This window comes from Pseudonaja textilis, chromosome 8 (genome assembly GCF_049901715.1).
Source record: "Pseudonaja textilis isolate UNSWEBS1 chromosome 8, rPseTex1.2, whole genome shotgun sequence".
Classification (NCBI taxonomy): Eukaryota; Metazoa; Chordata; class Lepidosauria; order Squamata; family Elapidae; genus Pseudonaja; species Pseudonaja textilis.
The window spans coordinates 53,126,585-53,140,998 of record NC_141997.1 but is presented as its reverse complement, the minus strand read 5'-3'; the positions used below and the strand labels follow the sequence as shown (position 1 = coordinate 53,140,998).

General features: G+C 49.1%; 2 protein-coding genes across 3 annotated transcripts in view; one reads left to right on the top strand and one right to left on the bottom strand.

Moving 5' to 3' along the window:
- WDFY4 (WDFY family member 4) overlaps window positions 1–14,414 on the top strand; it is a 95,832-nt gene that overhangs the window by 62,958 nt on the left and 18,460 nt on the right. Inside the window, exons 43-48 of the mRNA XM_087938117.1 lie at window positions 284–435; window positions 1,001–1,149; window positions 1,595–1,718; window positions 2,355–2,440; window positions 3,557–3,607; window positions 13,421–13,463. Of these exons, the coding sequence (XP_087794243.1) occupies window positions 284–435; window positions 1,001–1,149; window positions 1,595–1,718; window positions 2,355–2,440; window positions 3,557–3,607; window positions 13,421–13,463 (605 nt within the window). The remainder of the gene's footprint in view (window positions 1–283; window positions 436–1,000; window positions 1,150–1,594; window positions 1,719–2,354; window positions 2,441–3,556; window positions 3,608–13,420; window positions 13,464–14,414) is intronic.
- LRRC18 (leucine rich repeat containing 18) lies at window positions 3,860–12,609 on the bottom strand. 2 transcript variants are annotated; one of them, XM_087938118.1, is made up of 2 exons: window positions 12,434–12,609; window positions 3,860–8,538 (listed from the first exon to the last, which is right to left on the bottom strand). In XM_087938118.1, exon 2 carries the CDS (start codon window positions 8,450–8,452, stop codon window positions 7,682–7,684), a length of 771 nt encoding a protein of 256 aa, XP_087794244.1. In that variant the 5' UTR covers window positions 8,453–8,538; window positions 12,434–12,609; the 3' UTR covers window positions 3,860–7,681. The 2 variants fall into 2 exon arrangements, with proteins under 2 accessions (XP_087794244.1, XP_087794245.1); XM_087938119.1 differs by lacking the exon at window positions 12,434–12,609 and adding an exon at window positions 10,195–10,302.

The window sequence follows — 14,414 nt, the reverse complement described above, 5'->3', positions numbered from 1 at the left end:
CCTCCTTAGTTCTAGGTTGCTTCTCTCCTTGAGTAGCTTCCATCCGTTGCTGCTTCTTGTCCTTCCCTCAGGTGCTTTGGAGAATAGCTTGACTCCCTCTTCTTTGGGGCAGCCCCTGAGAGATTGGAAGGCTGTTCTCCTGTCTCCCCTGGTCCTTCTTTTCATTAATATATAATCTAATACACCGTATAGGCTTTACAGCCTAATATAAGGATCTTCTTGTTCTTGGACAATCCTCTGCTAATAAGGGGCTGCACAATTTCTGCCTTTTATCTTAATGCAGGTGAACGACCAGCCCTGATTGGAGAAGGAGAAGCAGGTCGGGATCAGCTGACATTTTTTCCTGCCCTGCACGAGCATCTCCATTCGGAGGAAATCTTGGAAGTTTGTGTGGAAAGGAGAATCATCCTGCAGGAATTCGTCCGAGGTGAAAAGGTACAAGCAGGAGAGAAGCAGCTCAGCCGCTCGGCTTCTTGTCCGGCGTACCTGGTCAGGGCTCTGGTCAGAGCTCCCTCCAGGCCCCAATTTGGAAGTTCTCCTGTTGCAAAATGAAGGGGGCCAGACCGGGGGGGGGGGGGGCATTCCAGTCAGGAGGCAAACCGTTCATCAGGGAAGCAGCGTTGGGATTCCAATTTTTCTGCCACCGGTTCTCTGGGCGTGGCTTGGTGGGCGTGGCAGGGGAAGGAGACTGGAAAGCCTCCAGTCAGAGGCGGGATTGGCCGGTTCTTCGAACCCCTCAAAGTTTCCGCTTCTGGTTCTCCAGAATCGGTCAGAACCGGCTGAATTGGCCCCCCTGCTCTTTTTATGCTTAGGGTGGATTAACTCTGCCACAGACCAAGCTGTGGAAGAGAAGCAGGGAAGTGACCTTAGTATGAATAAGGCTACGTGATGGGAGGAAGGCCGTTGAGAAGGGCTCTGTCCGTGAGGATTCTTTATTTGTGAAATACTGAGCCCTGGAGACAAAGTTAGCACGGCCGTCGTCACCATCTTGCCTGTTTAGGTTACCTGCCGCCTGTCTGTGGTGATGGTTGATGGACACGTGGTGTCAGAAGGGGCGCTCCTCCTTGGCCGGGACCACTTCTATGTCTGCAGGCACTTCACTCTGTCCCACCTGGGGGAGGTTTATTGCACCAGCCATTGCTTGTCCTGGTGAGTTGTTCCCCCTACCTGAGCGGCACTCGGGGGCTGCCCAGCCTACTGCTGGCTACTGATAAAGGAGGCCCTGTCCACATGGGGCCACTTCCTCCCAGTTTGTAATGGGAAGGGGCTGAGGTAAAGAAAAGGGGAGGGGTTCAGGCAGAACTGTAACCTGAGAGCATACGAGGAGGAGAGGGGGGGGTCTTATTCTGGTCCACTCTGAAGGGCTGACAGACGTGCAGAAAGGAAACACTTCTGGGAGGGAAAAACCTAAGAGATACAAGTGTCAAGTACAACCGATCCTAATTACACCACAGCCTTTGGGGGCATTTCTACCACCCGAAGGTGCCAGATATTGCAGTCCCCATTACAGGTGGAGGGAGGGAGGGGGGGGGCATTTTTTTTCATTTACCTCTGCTTGGTTCACTCCAATTCAGCCATTCTCTCATCTTTCCAGCATCAGGGAGCCATTCATTTACAACTTGTGCTATGCCACGGAGGCCACGGCTGCAGAGCCCACGTGTTCCTGCCATTCCTACAGTGACATCAAGGAGATCCGGCCGATGCATTTCCTTCTGCAGGTAGGAACCAGCTGCCTGTCTGTCAAGTTTTTGATGGATGCTCAACAGGTTAGAATGAAAGAAATCGACAACCATTATATAAATGCACCAACTGTTCAATGCTTCCTTGGATGGCAGAATTCTGAAATATCGGAGTGAATGCCATGCCTGCCTTCGAGTTGAATAGGGACAGACCAAGAGTAATAGCAGCGATAAACCAGGGAAGTATAAACATTCAATAAACCCCCAAATTTGTATCCTGTCTGGGTTTTGCCAGGCTAAAGTGGTTTCTGATTTTGGCAGTTCCTCCAAGCCTGAGTCTTCCTGTCAGTGGGATGCTTTAAGCAATAGCAGATCTGGAATCGCCTAGGGGAGCCAGCTCAACAGAAACGATGGTTCTTCGAGCAGAAACCTTATCAGGTTTTCAGCTTCAGGATAATTGATTGACTGCCTGAGCAGGGTGTGTGTGTGTGTGTGCGTGTGTGTACACGTGCTATTAACACGACAATGAATTCTAGGGATAGCAGCATGGGGATCCCAAGATCCCTGGATCTTGGCCGGTTGGCTAGATGATTGCCATTGAAATTGCTTAGAGAAAGAAGCGTTTTCTCCTTTCTTTTGCAAGGTGACCGGGGCCCATTTGGTTTGTCTCCACAGGATACAGCACTGGAGGTCTTCTTAAACAACGGCTATTCCATTTTCCTTGTATTCCACAACAGCGACAGGAAAAAATTCTTGACAAGGTACCTTTTGCAGAAGCTATGCAGAAGCTTTGCTTCCTGCCTGGTCCCAAAGTGTTTTCTTCAAGAGTTCATTAGAAATCTTACCTCTCCATCATAGACAGCACACCTGGCTGCTTGCAAGATTTGTGTGAAGAACTTTCATTCTGGGCCACAGAACCAGGCGTCCCACAACCGGCTGCTGCTCTTTTGGGCCTCACGATTAAACATTCTAGGAAGGGGCCCAGATTCATCGGCTTGTTCTAGTTATACTCCTAGGACGGGTAGATTTCCAAGACCACCTTCTTTGTAGACCTGTGTGGTTTCTCTTCTATCTGCAGAATATTCAGACAGACCATCGCTAAGCCCAAACCCATTCGGGCCTTAGTCGTGTAGGGCTGAGCCTAGCAGGTTGGCTTCGTGAAAAACCCGGCAGCCTTGAGGAATTGCTCTTCCTGGCCTGGTTAGAGTGGACGCTAAAATAACTGTGAGATATGAAAAATCAAGCGGACCTAAAAAATAAATAACTCTTGAAGAAAAGACCAATTGTTATCGTTTCTTAATTGTTTCTAACCCAATGGATTTCTAGGAAGAAATTATTTAAGAAAGTTGTGGCCTGTTTATCAACAGATGAACTTTCTATAGACTAAGCATAATGTGACCAAATTTAGGGGAAATCAGGAAAATTAAGTTTTAAAAAGGCCAGATTATGCTGTAAATACCTCCATGCCTCCCTGGCCAGGTGAGAGGAAGGCTGAGGAGGCTGCTCCATTCACAGCCCCCCTCCGTGGATCTTTCCTGGTCACATGACCCAAGGGGGACCTGGGCAGCCTTGGAGGGTCTCCTTATGCTGCATAGGAGCATAAGTGGGGGAGGGTGGGGGAGGGGCAATGCCCACGGGCACCTCCTGCAGGCTCCCCCCACCCTGTTTACTTTGGCATGTGTGGGTGTGGGGCGGGGGGCTGCATATTTGTGCGCTCTTTTTAGAAATAGCACCCCCAAAGGGACTTCAGTCCTATCAAGGGGGAGGGGGGGCAATTACGGTGTGTGTCCCTCATAAACACACAGAAGCTTTTAGAATAAATTGTCTAAAGCTCTCACCTTTCAGGGGAATAAAGTTAACTATTTTTTCCCCCTCAGATTTTCTTCAGTGAAATCAAAAGGTGCCGCAGATGAATCTACTAATATAAGGTATTTTTTGCATGTCCTAATATATAAGAAAACTAATTAATTAAATGTTGTAGCCTTTTGTATTAGCACTTGCTTGATGTTTACCTCAGAAACACTGGATTCCAACTTTTGGGGATAGATGCTTCTTTCTCTTGCAATCATTTTTACTGCAGTTGTTAAGTGAATTGTTAAGGTATTCCCCGTTAGGAGGATGAGTGCACTCAGGGAAACGTAGTGAGAGTGGTGTTGAATAACACACAACCAGCATACAGATACACTGAATAGTAAAACGTAGGTTTTACTTCCAGTAAACAGGTAAACAAAGTCCAACAAACAGTCCAAATCATACATGGTCAAAGCAATTAGTATCAGTCCAGGGATAATCCAAAAAAGGAAGTTAAGTATCATAAACAGGGTTCAGTAAACGGAGTTTGCTAACAGTTGCAAAACTCACAGCAATCCGAGCAGAACCACCGGCAAAAAGGAAGTGCAAGCAGAACAAACCAGGTTTCTGGCTCCATCTTATGGCCGTTGGAGGAACCTCAGCCAATCACAATTACAGTATTGTCTTAAAGATACAGTATTAAGTTACTATCCTGGTTTATATATTGCCAACCCAACTGTTAGGTGACTATCATTCCTAACATGAATCATATGAACATTAAGTGAATCTGGCTTCCCCAACTGACTTTCCTTGTTGGCAGCCAGCTGAAAAGTCACAAATTGGGATCACATGATTACGCTGTGTGTGTGCGTGTGTTTGTGGAGCAATAGTTATAACTTCAAGGGCAGGTTGTAAGTCACTTTTTCCAAGGCCGTTATAACTGTGAACCACAATTAAATAAACAGTCATAAGTTGAGGACTACTGGTACAGCTATAAAGTAAATTGGTTTGCATTCTCAGATGCTAGCCTGCTGTTCAGATTTTGTTCTTCCATGACCATTTATTATTTGGGTATTTTAAATTATGCTTAAATAACAAACGAGGGGATTTCCAGTTAATAGAGGAACCGGATGAGTGCAGAGCACGTGGACGTGTTTGAAGAAGGAACCGAAAGACTTTCCTCCCAAAGAGAGGAGTTGCTGGCCTATTGTCATTTAGAGACTCATGTAGCAGAAGAGAGAGAACATTTGCGGTTTCTAGTGGAGCTGATTAAAGTTCTCCTTTTTTATTTTATTTTTTTAAAATAAGTGTAAAATACAGTATTACAGTAACAAAAATATCTGGATATTCCGAAAAGAAAGTTCAGTGAAGAGAATCACCACATTCACAGTGCTGTTCATTTCTGAAACCAGCCTCTGAGGGGCCCCGGTCCTTCAGGCTCCCTCACTATAGACCACATCTAAACCCTGTCACTCCATCCAGCCATCATTGGAGCTTTAGGCTCTGGCTTAATTTCCGCTATGCTGTGTGCCTTTGGCCCTTGGCAACGCCTGAGCAAACCCCTGCAGTTTCCATGGCTGCCCTTTGCCCTTGCCTTCTTCCTCTGAGGGCTGAGAGGGAGGCTCAGGCCCAAGGAGGCCCTGCTGGCATGGGCCTCTCGCTCTCCTGGCCTTGACTACCACTCCCAACTGGGGAAAAAACCCAGGCTGTAGCTATTAAGAATGCCCAATTCACACTGTTTTGCTTTATTCTTTGAAACCTGAGATTTAGAAGCATGTTTGGCTTCAATGTATATGGTTTACTTAATATTTTTCTCCCTTCCCTTCCCTTCATCCAATCTAATCTATCCTAATCTAATCCTAATCTAATCCTAATCTAATCATCAGTTACATAGCCTGCATTTGCTTTCCAACAAGTACTCAAAACACCTAACAGAACACAGAAAGCAGGATGTATGTAAAAAGTAGAAGCATTATATTCAAACTAAAATAATTTCCCAGCCAAACGTTAGAGGCTTGGAGGAGGCAGAGGAGGAAATGCAAACACATCCCAAAGCCTTGGAGAAGCTCAGGACAAGACCAGGCTGGAGAGACGGCGAGCCTTTCCGGCCAATCTTAACAACTAGCTTGGTTTGCAACATGAGCTCCTGAGCCATTTAGGGCTTTCAGTGTTAGTATCTTAAATAGGCAGTACAGAGATAATAGGAGCCCTGTATTTGCACTACTTAGCAGACAAATTTGTACAGTTATTGACTTAGATTTCATTTGCATTTGCCTCTTTAAAAGATTTGGGGAAACTATACCTTCTTCATAGCACAGAAGCTCTGATCTTCTTTTATCCCAGGAACCCCTGAAGCAGCCTCCCTGGGATGTGGGGAAGGAGTGCCTCGTGTGCTTTGGAACTCCTTGGCTGCTCCTTTGAGAGGACAATCTGTAGGCACATGCCCTGGGCAGAGGTGGCTTGGCTTTTATGGAAGACAGCCAAACGTCCAGTGACTCAGAATCATGCATGTCCACCTCGATAAGGAGGAGAAAAACAGCACAACTAGATTTTCGATATTCTGCGGTTATGGCCAATCTCAAAATGTAGTTTTAATGCTTATTGTGGAGTTGTTTTCCTGGTCTGGTGTACCTAGGGGGGACTGATACTAGGGATTGCCCAGTTTGTCATAGTGGCAGCATAAGCCAAGAACCCTCACAACTGCTCACACAACAAATGTGCAACCTATCTCCAGAGGTGGGATTCAGCAGGTTCTGACCGGTTCTGGAGAACCGGTAGCGGAAATTTTGAGTAGTTGGGAGAACTGGCCAATACCACCCCTGACTGGCCCCACCAACCCCATCTCTTCTCTGCCTCCCATTGCGTCCCAGTTGATTGTCTGGGTCTCCTTTGGCTGCCCTGCACAGGAGAACGGAGCTGGAAAGCAGGTTAGTGGGGGGGGGGGAATGGGGATTTTGCAATAACCTTCCCCTGCCATGCCCACCAAGCCACGCCCACCAAGCCACACCCACAGAACTGGTAGTAATTTTTTTTGAACCCCACCACTGCATATCTCCACAACGAATCCCTATTGGAGACTCACATTCTGCATGCACTGCAAAGCCAGGTGACTCTAGATTGCAAATGATCCAATAGGGGAGGAGGAGGAGGCATCCTTAATCCATCTTTATAACCCGAATGCTGTCTTAGGCCCCAGGCTGTAAACCTCTTTTGTTCTACTTGCAACGATGCATCTTTTGAGTTTGTGAAGTTTTTGTGTCCTGGCCAACGTTGTGTTTAAATGCTAGAGAAGGAACTCATTTGGAAATTCTCAATGTATTAATTCATCTGCAGAGAAACTGCAAAAGTCCATTATGGGTTGAGCTCAGGCATAAAATAGGACAATTTAAATAGTAACTTCCACATGCAATTACCAAGGTTGCCGGCATTAACTTTTACAAGTGCAAGGCAAGAAAAGGCACAGTGCCACCACATCCAGGAACATTTCAGTGATTGATGTGATGCTAAAGGTTCACAATCAAAGGGAGACGGAAATACTCTGTCAAGTAAAATTCAAAATGGAGTCAGAGATTTTTCCTCAGGCCAAATATCTGAAACATTTTGAAAGGAGCCAAGAATCTCTAATCATCCTTGGGCCCTGACTGGATTGAGCCAGGAGCAAGAATCCTCAGCAGAATGGACTCTGTGATCTTGCTAACTGGGGCTCCTAAATACTGGTGGTGTTGGAAAGGTTTGGGACCCAGGGGACGATCCTTGGCCCTTCTTCCCAAGCTCCGCCTGGAACCGGGAAGGGAAACTAGCCTGGTTCTGAAATGCAGAGTTGCCCCTTCCGTTTGGTGTTGGTAGCCTCTTGCCTCTAGCATGCAACCACCTTGGGAACTCCTCTGAGAAGTAGAAGGGAGGATGCCTCCTCCGCACTGGGCTCCCTTGGGCTCAGCCCACCTCCGCTGGGTCAGAGGAGGGAAGGGGAGGTCTCCCCCGGAGCTAGGCTCCCTGGAGGAAGCTCACGAGGTCTGCTTCCAGGGGCAGGCTGGGGAGAAGCGATTTCAGAGCCTGGCCGCTTGCTAGGGGAGCCTGTGGCGGATTGACACGTGTCTGTGAGACTCGTAGAGCTGTATGTGGCCCAGAGCTGTTTTATTCATGGGGATCGTGCCAACCCCCTCCCTCCACACTGCTGAGTCGTTCAGGTGGGGCTGGGCCTGCCGGCCTCTTCACCTCCAGTCGGCTTGGTTCTCCTTTGCCAGGGAGTTGGGGGTCATGAGGCTTGAAAAGTTTGGCTTTCTGAGAGGTGGGGGCACTGTATTCTTCAGCTTGTTGAGCTTGTCCCGCTCTTCTTGACATTTCCTCAAGCATGGCGGGCAAAGGTCTTTCTCTTCCACCAAATAGAGCGTCTCGAGGCGTTTGATGTTATCAATAAAGATTTCCTCTTCGGTGGGCCCAGGAAAGGGGTTCCTCTTGGCGTTCAACTTCTTCAGTTTGGGGAGCTTTGCGATGCTGTTCGGGATCAGGGTCAGCAGGTTATCAAACACCCCAACTTCCTGGAGCTCCTTCAAAGCTCCCAGGGTGGTTGGGAGGTTGTCGATGTGGTTGAGGCCGAGGTTCAGATTTCGCAGGCTCTTGAGCTGGTTGAGCTCCATGGGCAAGCTCCGGGCGGTGAGCTTGTTGTTCGAGAGATTCAGGAAGATGAGGTTCTGCAGGTTCCCTATGGTTTCCGGCAGCTTATCGATCTGGTTGCTGTGCAAGTCCAACCAGCGCAGGTTCTGGAACTTATCGATCGCCTCCGGGATCTTCTTGATCATGTTTCTGCTGAGGTCCAGCTCATCGATGTCCTCCAGTTTCAGGATGCACCTGGGGAAGGTCGTGATGCCCATCTTGCTCAGGTCAAGGCGGCGCTTCCCGTCAAAGGTGATTTTTATGCAGGTCTTGGCCACCTTCAGGGTGACCTTTTTCCCCTTGGGGGGTTTTGCGCCTCCCTTGGCCATCCGCCTCACGGAAAGCAGAGCAGCTCAGGGGGCTGGAAGAGGTGCTCCGTGGAAGGAAGCCTGCAGGCGGTGCTTGGCGTTGGGCCCTGAAAGCAGACAGGCAGCAGAGTTAACTGGGGGAGAGGACAGCCCCCTGCCCCCGTCCGCAGGGCGGCTAAGGCCGGCTGCGGGGGGCGGGGGGGGGCAGCGTTGTTCTTTCTGATCAGACAAGAAGAGAGAGAGGGGGAGACCCCTGATTTCTCTGCCTGTTTGAGGGAGCTGCTCAAGATCCTGACACCTGGTCTCTGAAGTTGCTTCTCATGCAATCGTATACCTCTTCTATAAACACACGCTCCGTCCTCCCTACAGTTTCTAATCAATATCTGTGCAAATGTCTCCGTTGTTTTCCTCCAAGGGAGGCAGCCCCAGTGAAGGAAATGTCACCTATAAAGCGACTTTGACATCTACCTTGTTACCAGGTTCCCAAACGCTTTGAAAATATATGATGCATGGATATAGATTAGTGCTGCAGTGATCTTCATCGGAAAGTGTTTTATCGTTTCAAAACTTGGATTGGGGTAGAATTAGAATATTATTATTTTATCCGAAGGAGTCTTAAATGAAACAAAAATTGTACAGCCACCAGAAGAGCCTGTTATTTTAACTGACATGTAACTGACTTGGAATTGCAGCTGCTGCCCCACCTCAATGGGCTTTATAGTTTAGAAGGCTCGTTCACTGGCTGAAGCAAAGGAAGGGAAATTTGGACCTAAAATATATGAATTAAAGTCATATTCAGATACCTACTTTTCAGTGACACTAATTTACACGCAGCAGACAGTCAGTCCCCCGACATACTATCATATCAGATGTTTTCATGCTTGATCTCTGTGGTTAAAGCAGCAAGTAGAACTGCTCTCTGCCACAAACCCAGGGATTATAGCCAGCCAATAAAAGGTTTTCTTTATTGGAGCAAAAAAGAGCTAGCCAGTTTGGTACGTTTATACTAAACCTTTGAGGGAAGCATTATATGCTCCCGTCATTAGGCAAACTTAGTGGGAGCGCATACGCTTTCCACAGGAAGGAAAAGTACTGGCTGTACTGTAGGTGTCGGCCCTGCTTCGTCTTATATTCCTCCTGTGTACATTGCAGCAATTCAGGGCTGGGTTTTGCTCCCCATAGCACAGGGAGGAGGCGCATTGATAATTAAAGGATTTATAGGGCAAGCAGAGTCCTTTATCACAGATCATGGATCCACCACTTGGCCAGCAGAGATAGAAGCTTCCAGATTTCCAAGGATTCTTTTTTAGAAATATACTAGATCTCTTTCACGGTTTATGCAACAGTTTTGCCATGTCAGAATAAGGTTTCCCTCAGCTTGAGACTTGTGTCCTAGTGACATCGTCACAAATTATGCTATTTTCTCAAAACATGATCCAGATGGTTTGCCATTGCCGCCTTCTGGCTATGTTTGGCATCCTCGTCCAGCTGGGCCCTTCTCCTCGCCCACCTCCTAGTCCCGGGAAGACTAGAGCCAGGCCTGCTCAGGGGCCTTCCCCTCCCTTCCCTGCTTCAGGTGGCCCAAAGTCCCCGGAAAGAACAAGTGAAACGCCTGCCAGACTTTATGGCCCCACAAACTGGGAGGCGCCTGGCACTCAGCCTGCCGTAGGGCTTGTTACTTGAGGTAAATCACCAGACTCGGAGGCTTGCTAAGTGTGAGGAGAGCAGCAGGCAGGAAGCCAGCGTGAGGAGGCCGAGCGCACCTGGACTGCTTCTGGCTCGGCTCGCCACACCTTTCCCTGGCGCCAGCGGCAGCAGCAGCAGCAGCAGCACCGACCTGGCCCTCCGGGTCCCCCAGCCTGCCCTCGATATTTGTGCCTAGGGAGGGCATGAGAAGGAAGCATCTGTGAGGTCCTTGGCCAGGGCTGCCACACCTCACGGCCACCTCATAATGCCGCACCAGGGCCTCCTCCCCTTTGCCTGCCTTGGTCAGAGCTGCCCTTGACTAAGCTGTCCTGCTTTGGGTGCTACCCCCCCTCGCCCCCGAGGAAGGAGTGGGAAAAAGGGCTCGGAGGAGGAGGAATGCCCTCATCCTACCCCCCCCCCCGGTTCCCCTCACTCTTCTTACCTGGGGCTCCCCCAGTCTCTCGCATGAGGATGACCTAGGCTGCTGGCTGGGGTTTCTGTCGCTAAGAGGTGCAGTCACGCGACGTCCTGCTTTGTAACTGCATTGCTTAGTGATCCCAATTGCCGCCATAAGGCAGGGACTCCCTGTAGCCCCCCGCTTGCTCTCCTGACAGCTTGTCACCCCCTTCCTCCGAGGCGGCTCTCTGCCTTCAGCCACTGAATGCCAGGATGCCTTGCGCTCCCTCGGCCCTCAGCCGGGCTCCTGGAGGCGGGCAGGGCTCTCGGGGGCTCCCAGGGCAGGACAGTTTTCAAGAAGCAGCCCCCATCCGACCCCTCTACACTCTGCTCCCCCGACAAAAGGCCAGGAAAGGCAGGGGCGGCTGCCAGCTGCTTTGCAAGAGCCAAGGAGGAGGAGGAGGAGGAGGTTCCGCTTGGCTTAGCCCCAGCTGATCCAAACCCTCCACATTTAATTGTGAGGAGTCAAATCACTGTTTTGATAAATGATTGTTTGTAAAAGAACATAGATTTGTTTGGAACACACTTCTCCATTAGGAGGCTTTCATTACAAGCGCTTCGGGCTTTTCGACTGCTCATTAATCATGTACCAATCCAGGAAGATCCGAGGAAGCGATGGCTTCGAGTTCATCTCAATAGCCCATTGGAACACCTCACGTGGCAGGGGTGCGTGTGTGTGTGTGTGTGTGTGTGTGTGTGTGTGTTCCTCCCCTCGCCCCAAAATTTATTCAGAGGAAGTAAAAAGATTTTTGGGGCAAGGGCATTCTTGGGTCACGTTCTGGCCAGGAGATGGCTCCTCTTGAGCAAGAGTTTTAGAAGGATTAGGAAACCTTTTTACAAATGCCCCACTTTGTCTGAAATCTGCGGTGATCTTTTAATCGCTCTCTTTTTAATCAAAATTAATAAGATGAACAAAGAGAGTAAGAACTGTCAGTCTAACACCTGCCTGAGGGCTGCTGAGTGTGTTTGGGCAGACCTGAATTAAGAGGCCTGCTAGGTGTGCTGGGCGGCTGGGTCAGAAAAGTCAGAGTGCTTTCCAAAAGCAAGATTTCTGATTTAGGCAGTGGGCCATATCTGGACTTTCTCCTTTGTAGGCCTGGCGTTTGTTTAAATGCTAGAGTCCCTAAGCCAGCGTGCAGCCGGGTACTTTCCCTCAAAGCCCAAATCCTGAGCCCTGGCGAAGAACTCTCGCCTCCAGGGGCTGGCAGCTCTTTTGCTTTCCTCCGGACGAGGGAAATGAGCGGCCAGGAAAGGCTTCAGAGCGGCTTTCCTGGGGGAGACGGGGGGAAACGGGACACGACACAGCCCTGAGCAGAACTTCCACACATCAGGACAACCGTGAAGGATGACAGCCCATTGAGAGCCCCTGTCTGGCCCAAGAGTGATGTAAACCTCCCTCCCTCCCTCCCTCCCTCCCTTGCAAGCTGACTAGATTGCTGAATCTCAGAGACTGCGGTGTAGCTGAGTAACTTTATACTTACAGCTTTATTTCCTAATAACAAGCTGCTTTAAATTAAATGGAGTCTGCTGTTCCCAATCCGGACTTGTAAATTCTACTGTACACAGAATCAACCAGAAAACAAGGGGTGTGGGTGTGGGTGTGATTTAAAAAGGAAACTCCATAACATTCAATGGAATTGCATGCCAGCTAAGTTACTTCTAGTGGGCCTGGCCTCACGCTTTCGTGGCAAACCCATTCTTCCAGAAATCTTCTCTGACTTCTCTGCCAATGTTTGGAGATAAATCTTTGAACCGCATGGAAAACTCTCATCTGGTTTTTTGCTGGCCCGCGAATTCTAAAACTGAAACAACAATTTTGAACAACTGGCAACCTGCTTGCTTCAAGAGAGGGTGACTTACCCGGTTCCTGTGAGATTGTAGTCAGCTGTTGTGATGCCGCCTGTGAAACTTGGTATCTAAGCGACAGGAAATTCTGAGCCCTTGGAGATCGCACAACACAGGCCTCGTTTCCCACGCCAGCTCCACCTGCCGGGCCTGGGAAAGCAGCCTATTCATACTAGTGGACTGGTGCTGCAACCGTTCCAGAGGGGCCTACAGGAAACTCCACCAGATCTGTGAGATCATTGCGGTGCTCTGACACCGGGGACTCAGCCAAGAAGTGCCCGGGACACGCCTGCCTGTGGCAGCCAGTGTGGTCCTTTGCCCTCCATGCCAGCAGAAGGAGAGTCACAGGCTCAGAGCAGGGAGGCGAATAGAAGCCCCCCACCCCCACCCGTGGCTTCTGCTGGGACCCTCCCAGTGAGGAGGAGCCCCCCCACCCTCTGGAAAAGGGGTGGCATTCTTGTAGGCAGAATTGCACTGGCCTGTTTGATGCCACCTCACACAGTCCTGAGACTCATTTTCCCAGGGACCTAAAATCCTTTCCACGCATACCATTGCCAAACCAACACCACCACCCCCCCACACACACTTCTTCCCCATTTGTACTGCATACATTTGCAGGGAGTCCCCCCTTAATGACCCCAATTAGGACTGGCCGTTCTGCTAAGAGGCCCCATCCTTAAGCATGACATCACATGACTGCAATGGACTTATAGTCTCGAGAACATTTGCAGCTCAGGGTTGAAGTGAGGGGCCCTCAGCGCTCTCTGAGCTGGGTGGTTTTCTTACAGATGTTTCATGACCCAACCAGGCCACATCATCAGTGCTGGTAGGGAGCGGGGATTAAACCGACCAAGTTTGCATCTAGATTTCAGACACAAATTGAATCAGGCCTTCTTTGAATCTCAGATCTCCAATGAAATCAAGGTCAATTTGCACAGTTTTTGTTCCCATTAGAAACGGAAATGTGAGTGACACAATGTTATTTTTTATTTATTTTTGCAGAAAACAATCAGAGGAAAAAAAGTTCTTCCTGTTGAAGTGGCAGGTAAAATCTTTTCTTGGTGCTGTTCCACTGAAATCAATCAATCCATCGTCAATTAATTTTTAAAGATTATTTGCTTCACAGTGGAGTATTCTATCCATACGGAACTTTACAAAAAGTGCTTCCCGGTCTCACCTGAGCCAGGAAAGACGGTGCCTGTTCTCTGTAAGCCTCACAGTGGAGGATTTTGTATGGAAAACCCGGAAGGAAGCTGGGGAGCCCTCTGGGCCTGGCTAGCAGGAGGAGGAAGCGGCGGGAGCTCTCCTAAAAACTTGGCCTGCTGGTTAGAAGCTGCTCCCTGGCCTGGTCCAGGCTGCTGCTGACTCTGGTGTCAAAAGCCCTGAGCGACATTCAAATGAAATGGCTCTGTCGAAGCCACTTCCAGCACCCGTGAAATTTGGCCAAAGGGATATATCCCAAAAGCCTTTGTCCCAAACAAAGCTTTCCTTGTTGGATTACAGTCCTGAGCCGATTTGTTTCTAATTAGCCATATATATTCAAATTAAATACTTTCTGGGTGTTAATATCTGCACTCCTCCACCACGGCTAGCAACTAAGGGAAAATTACCTGGGGATAACTTGGAATGACGGAAAGAGCTATTTTTGTGGGCTTATTCAGAAGCATCTGCTGATGTCCTAGCAGGGGAGTTCGATGCTTCGGTGAGATCGAACGGCACTAGGCTGCACGTGTGCTTTGACAGTGCATCCCCACTGGATGGAGAGTGCTGGGGTTGGAATCAAAAGAGGGACTTTGTGATGTAAAGGAGGGTCGTGCTTTGCCCAAACGGCAAATAGACGGCAGAAAGGATTCAAAATGAACAAGGGGAGATTAAGATGGCCACCCATTACCTTGTAGTCCGACATAGACAGTTTATTCAGTAGATGTGTTCCAAGTCTGATGCTATCTTCAAGCTCCTAACTTGAACTTTCAACCGGTTGATTCCAATCCAGCTT

Excerpts from the sequence above, each read along its gene's own strand:
- LRRC18 (XM_087938118.1), bottom strand. The coding sequence starts at position 8,452 with ATGGCCAAGGGAGGCGCAAAACCCCCCAAGGGGAAAAAGGTCACCCTG.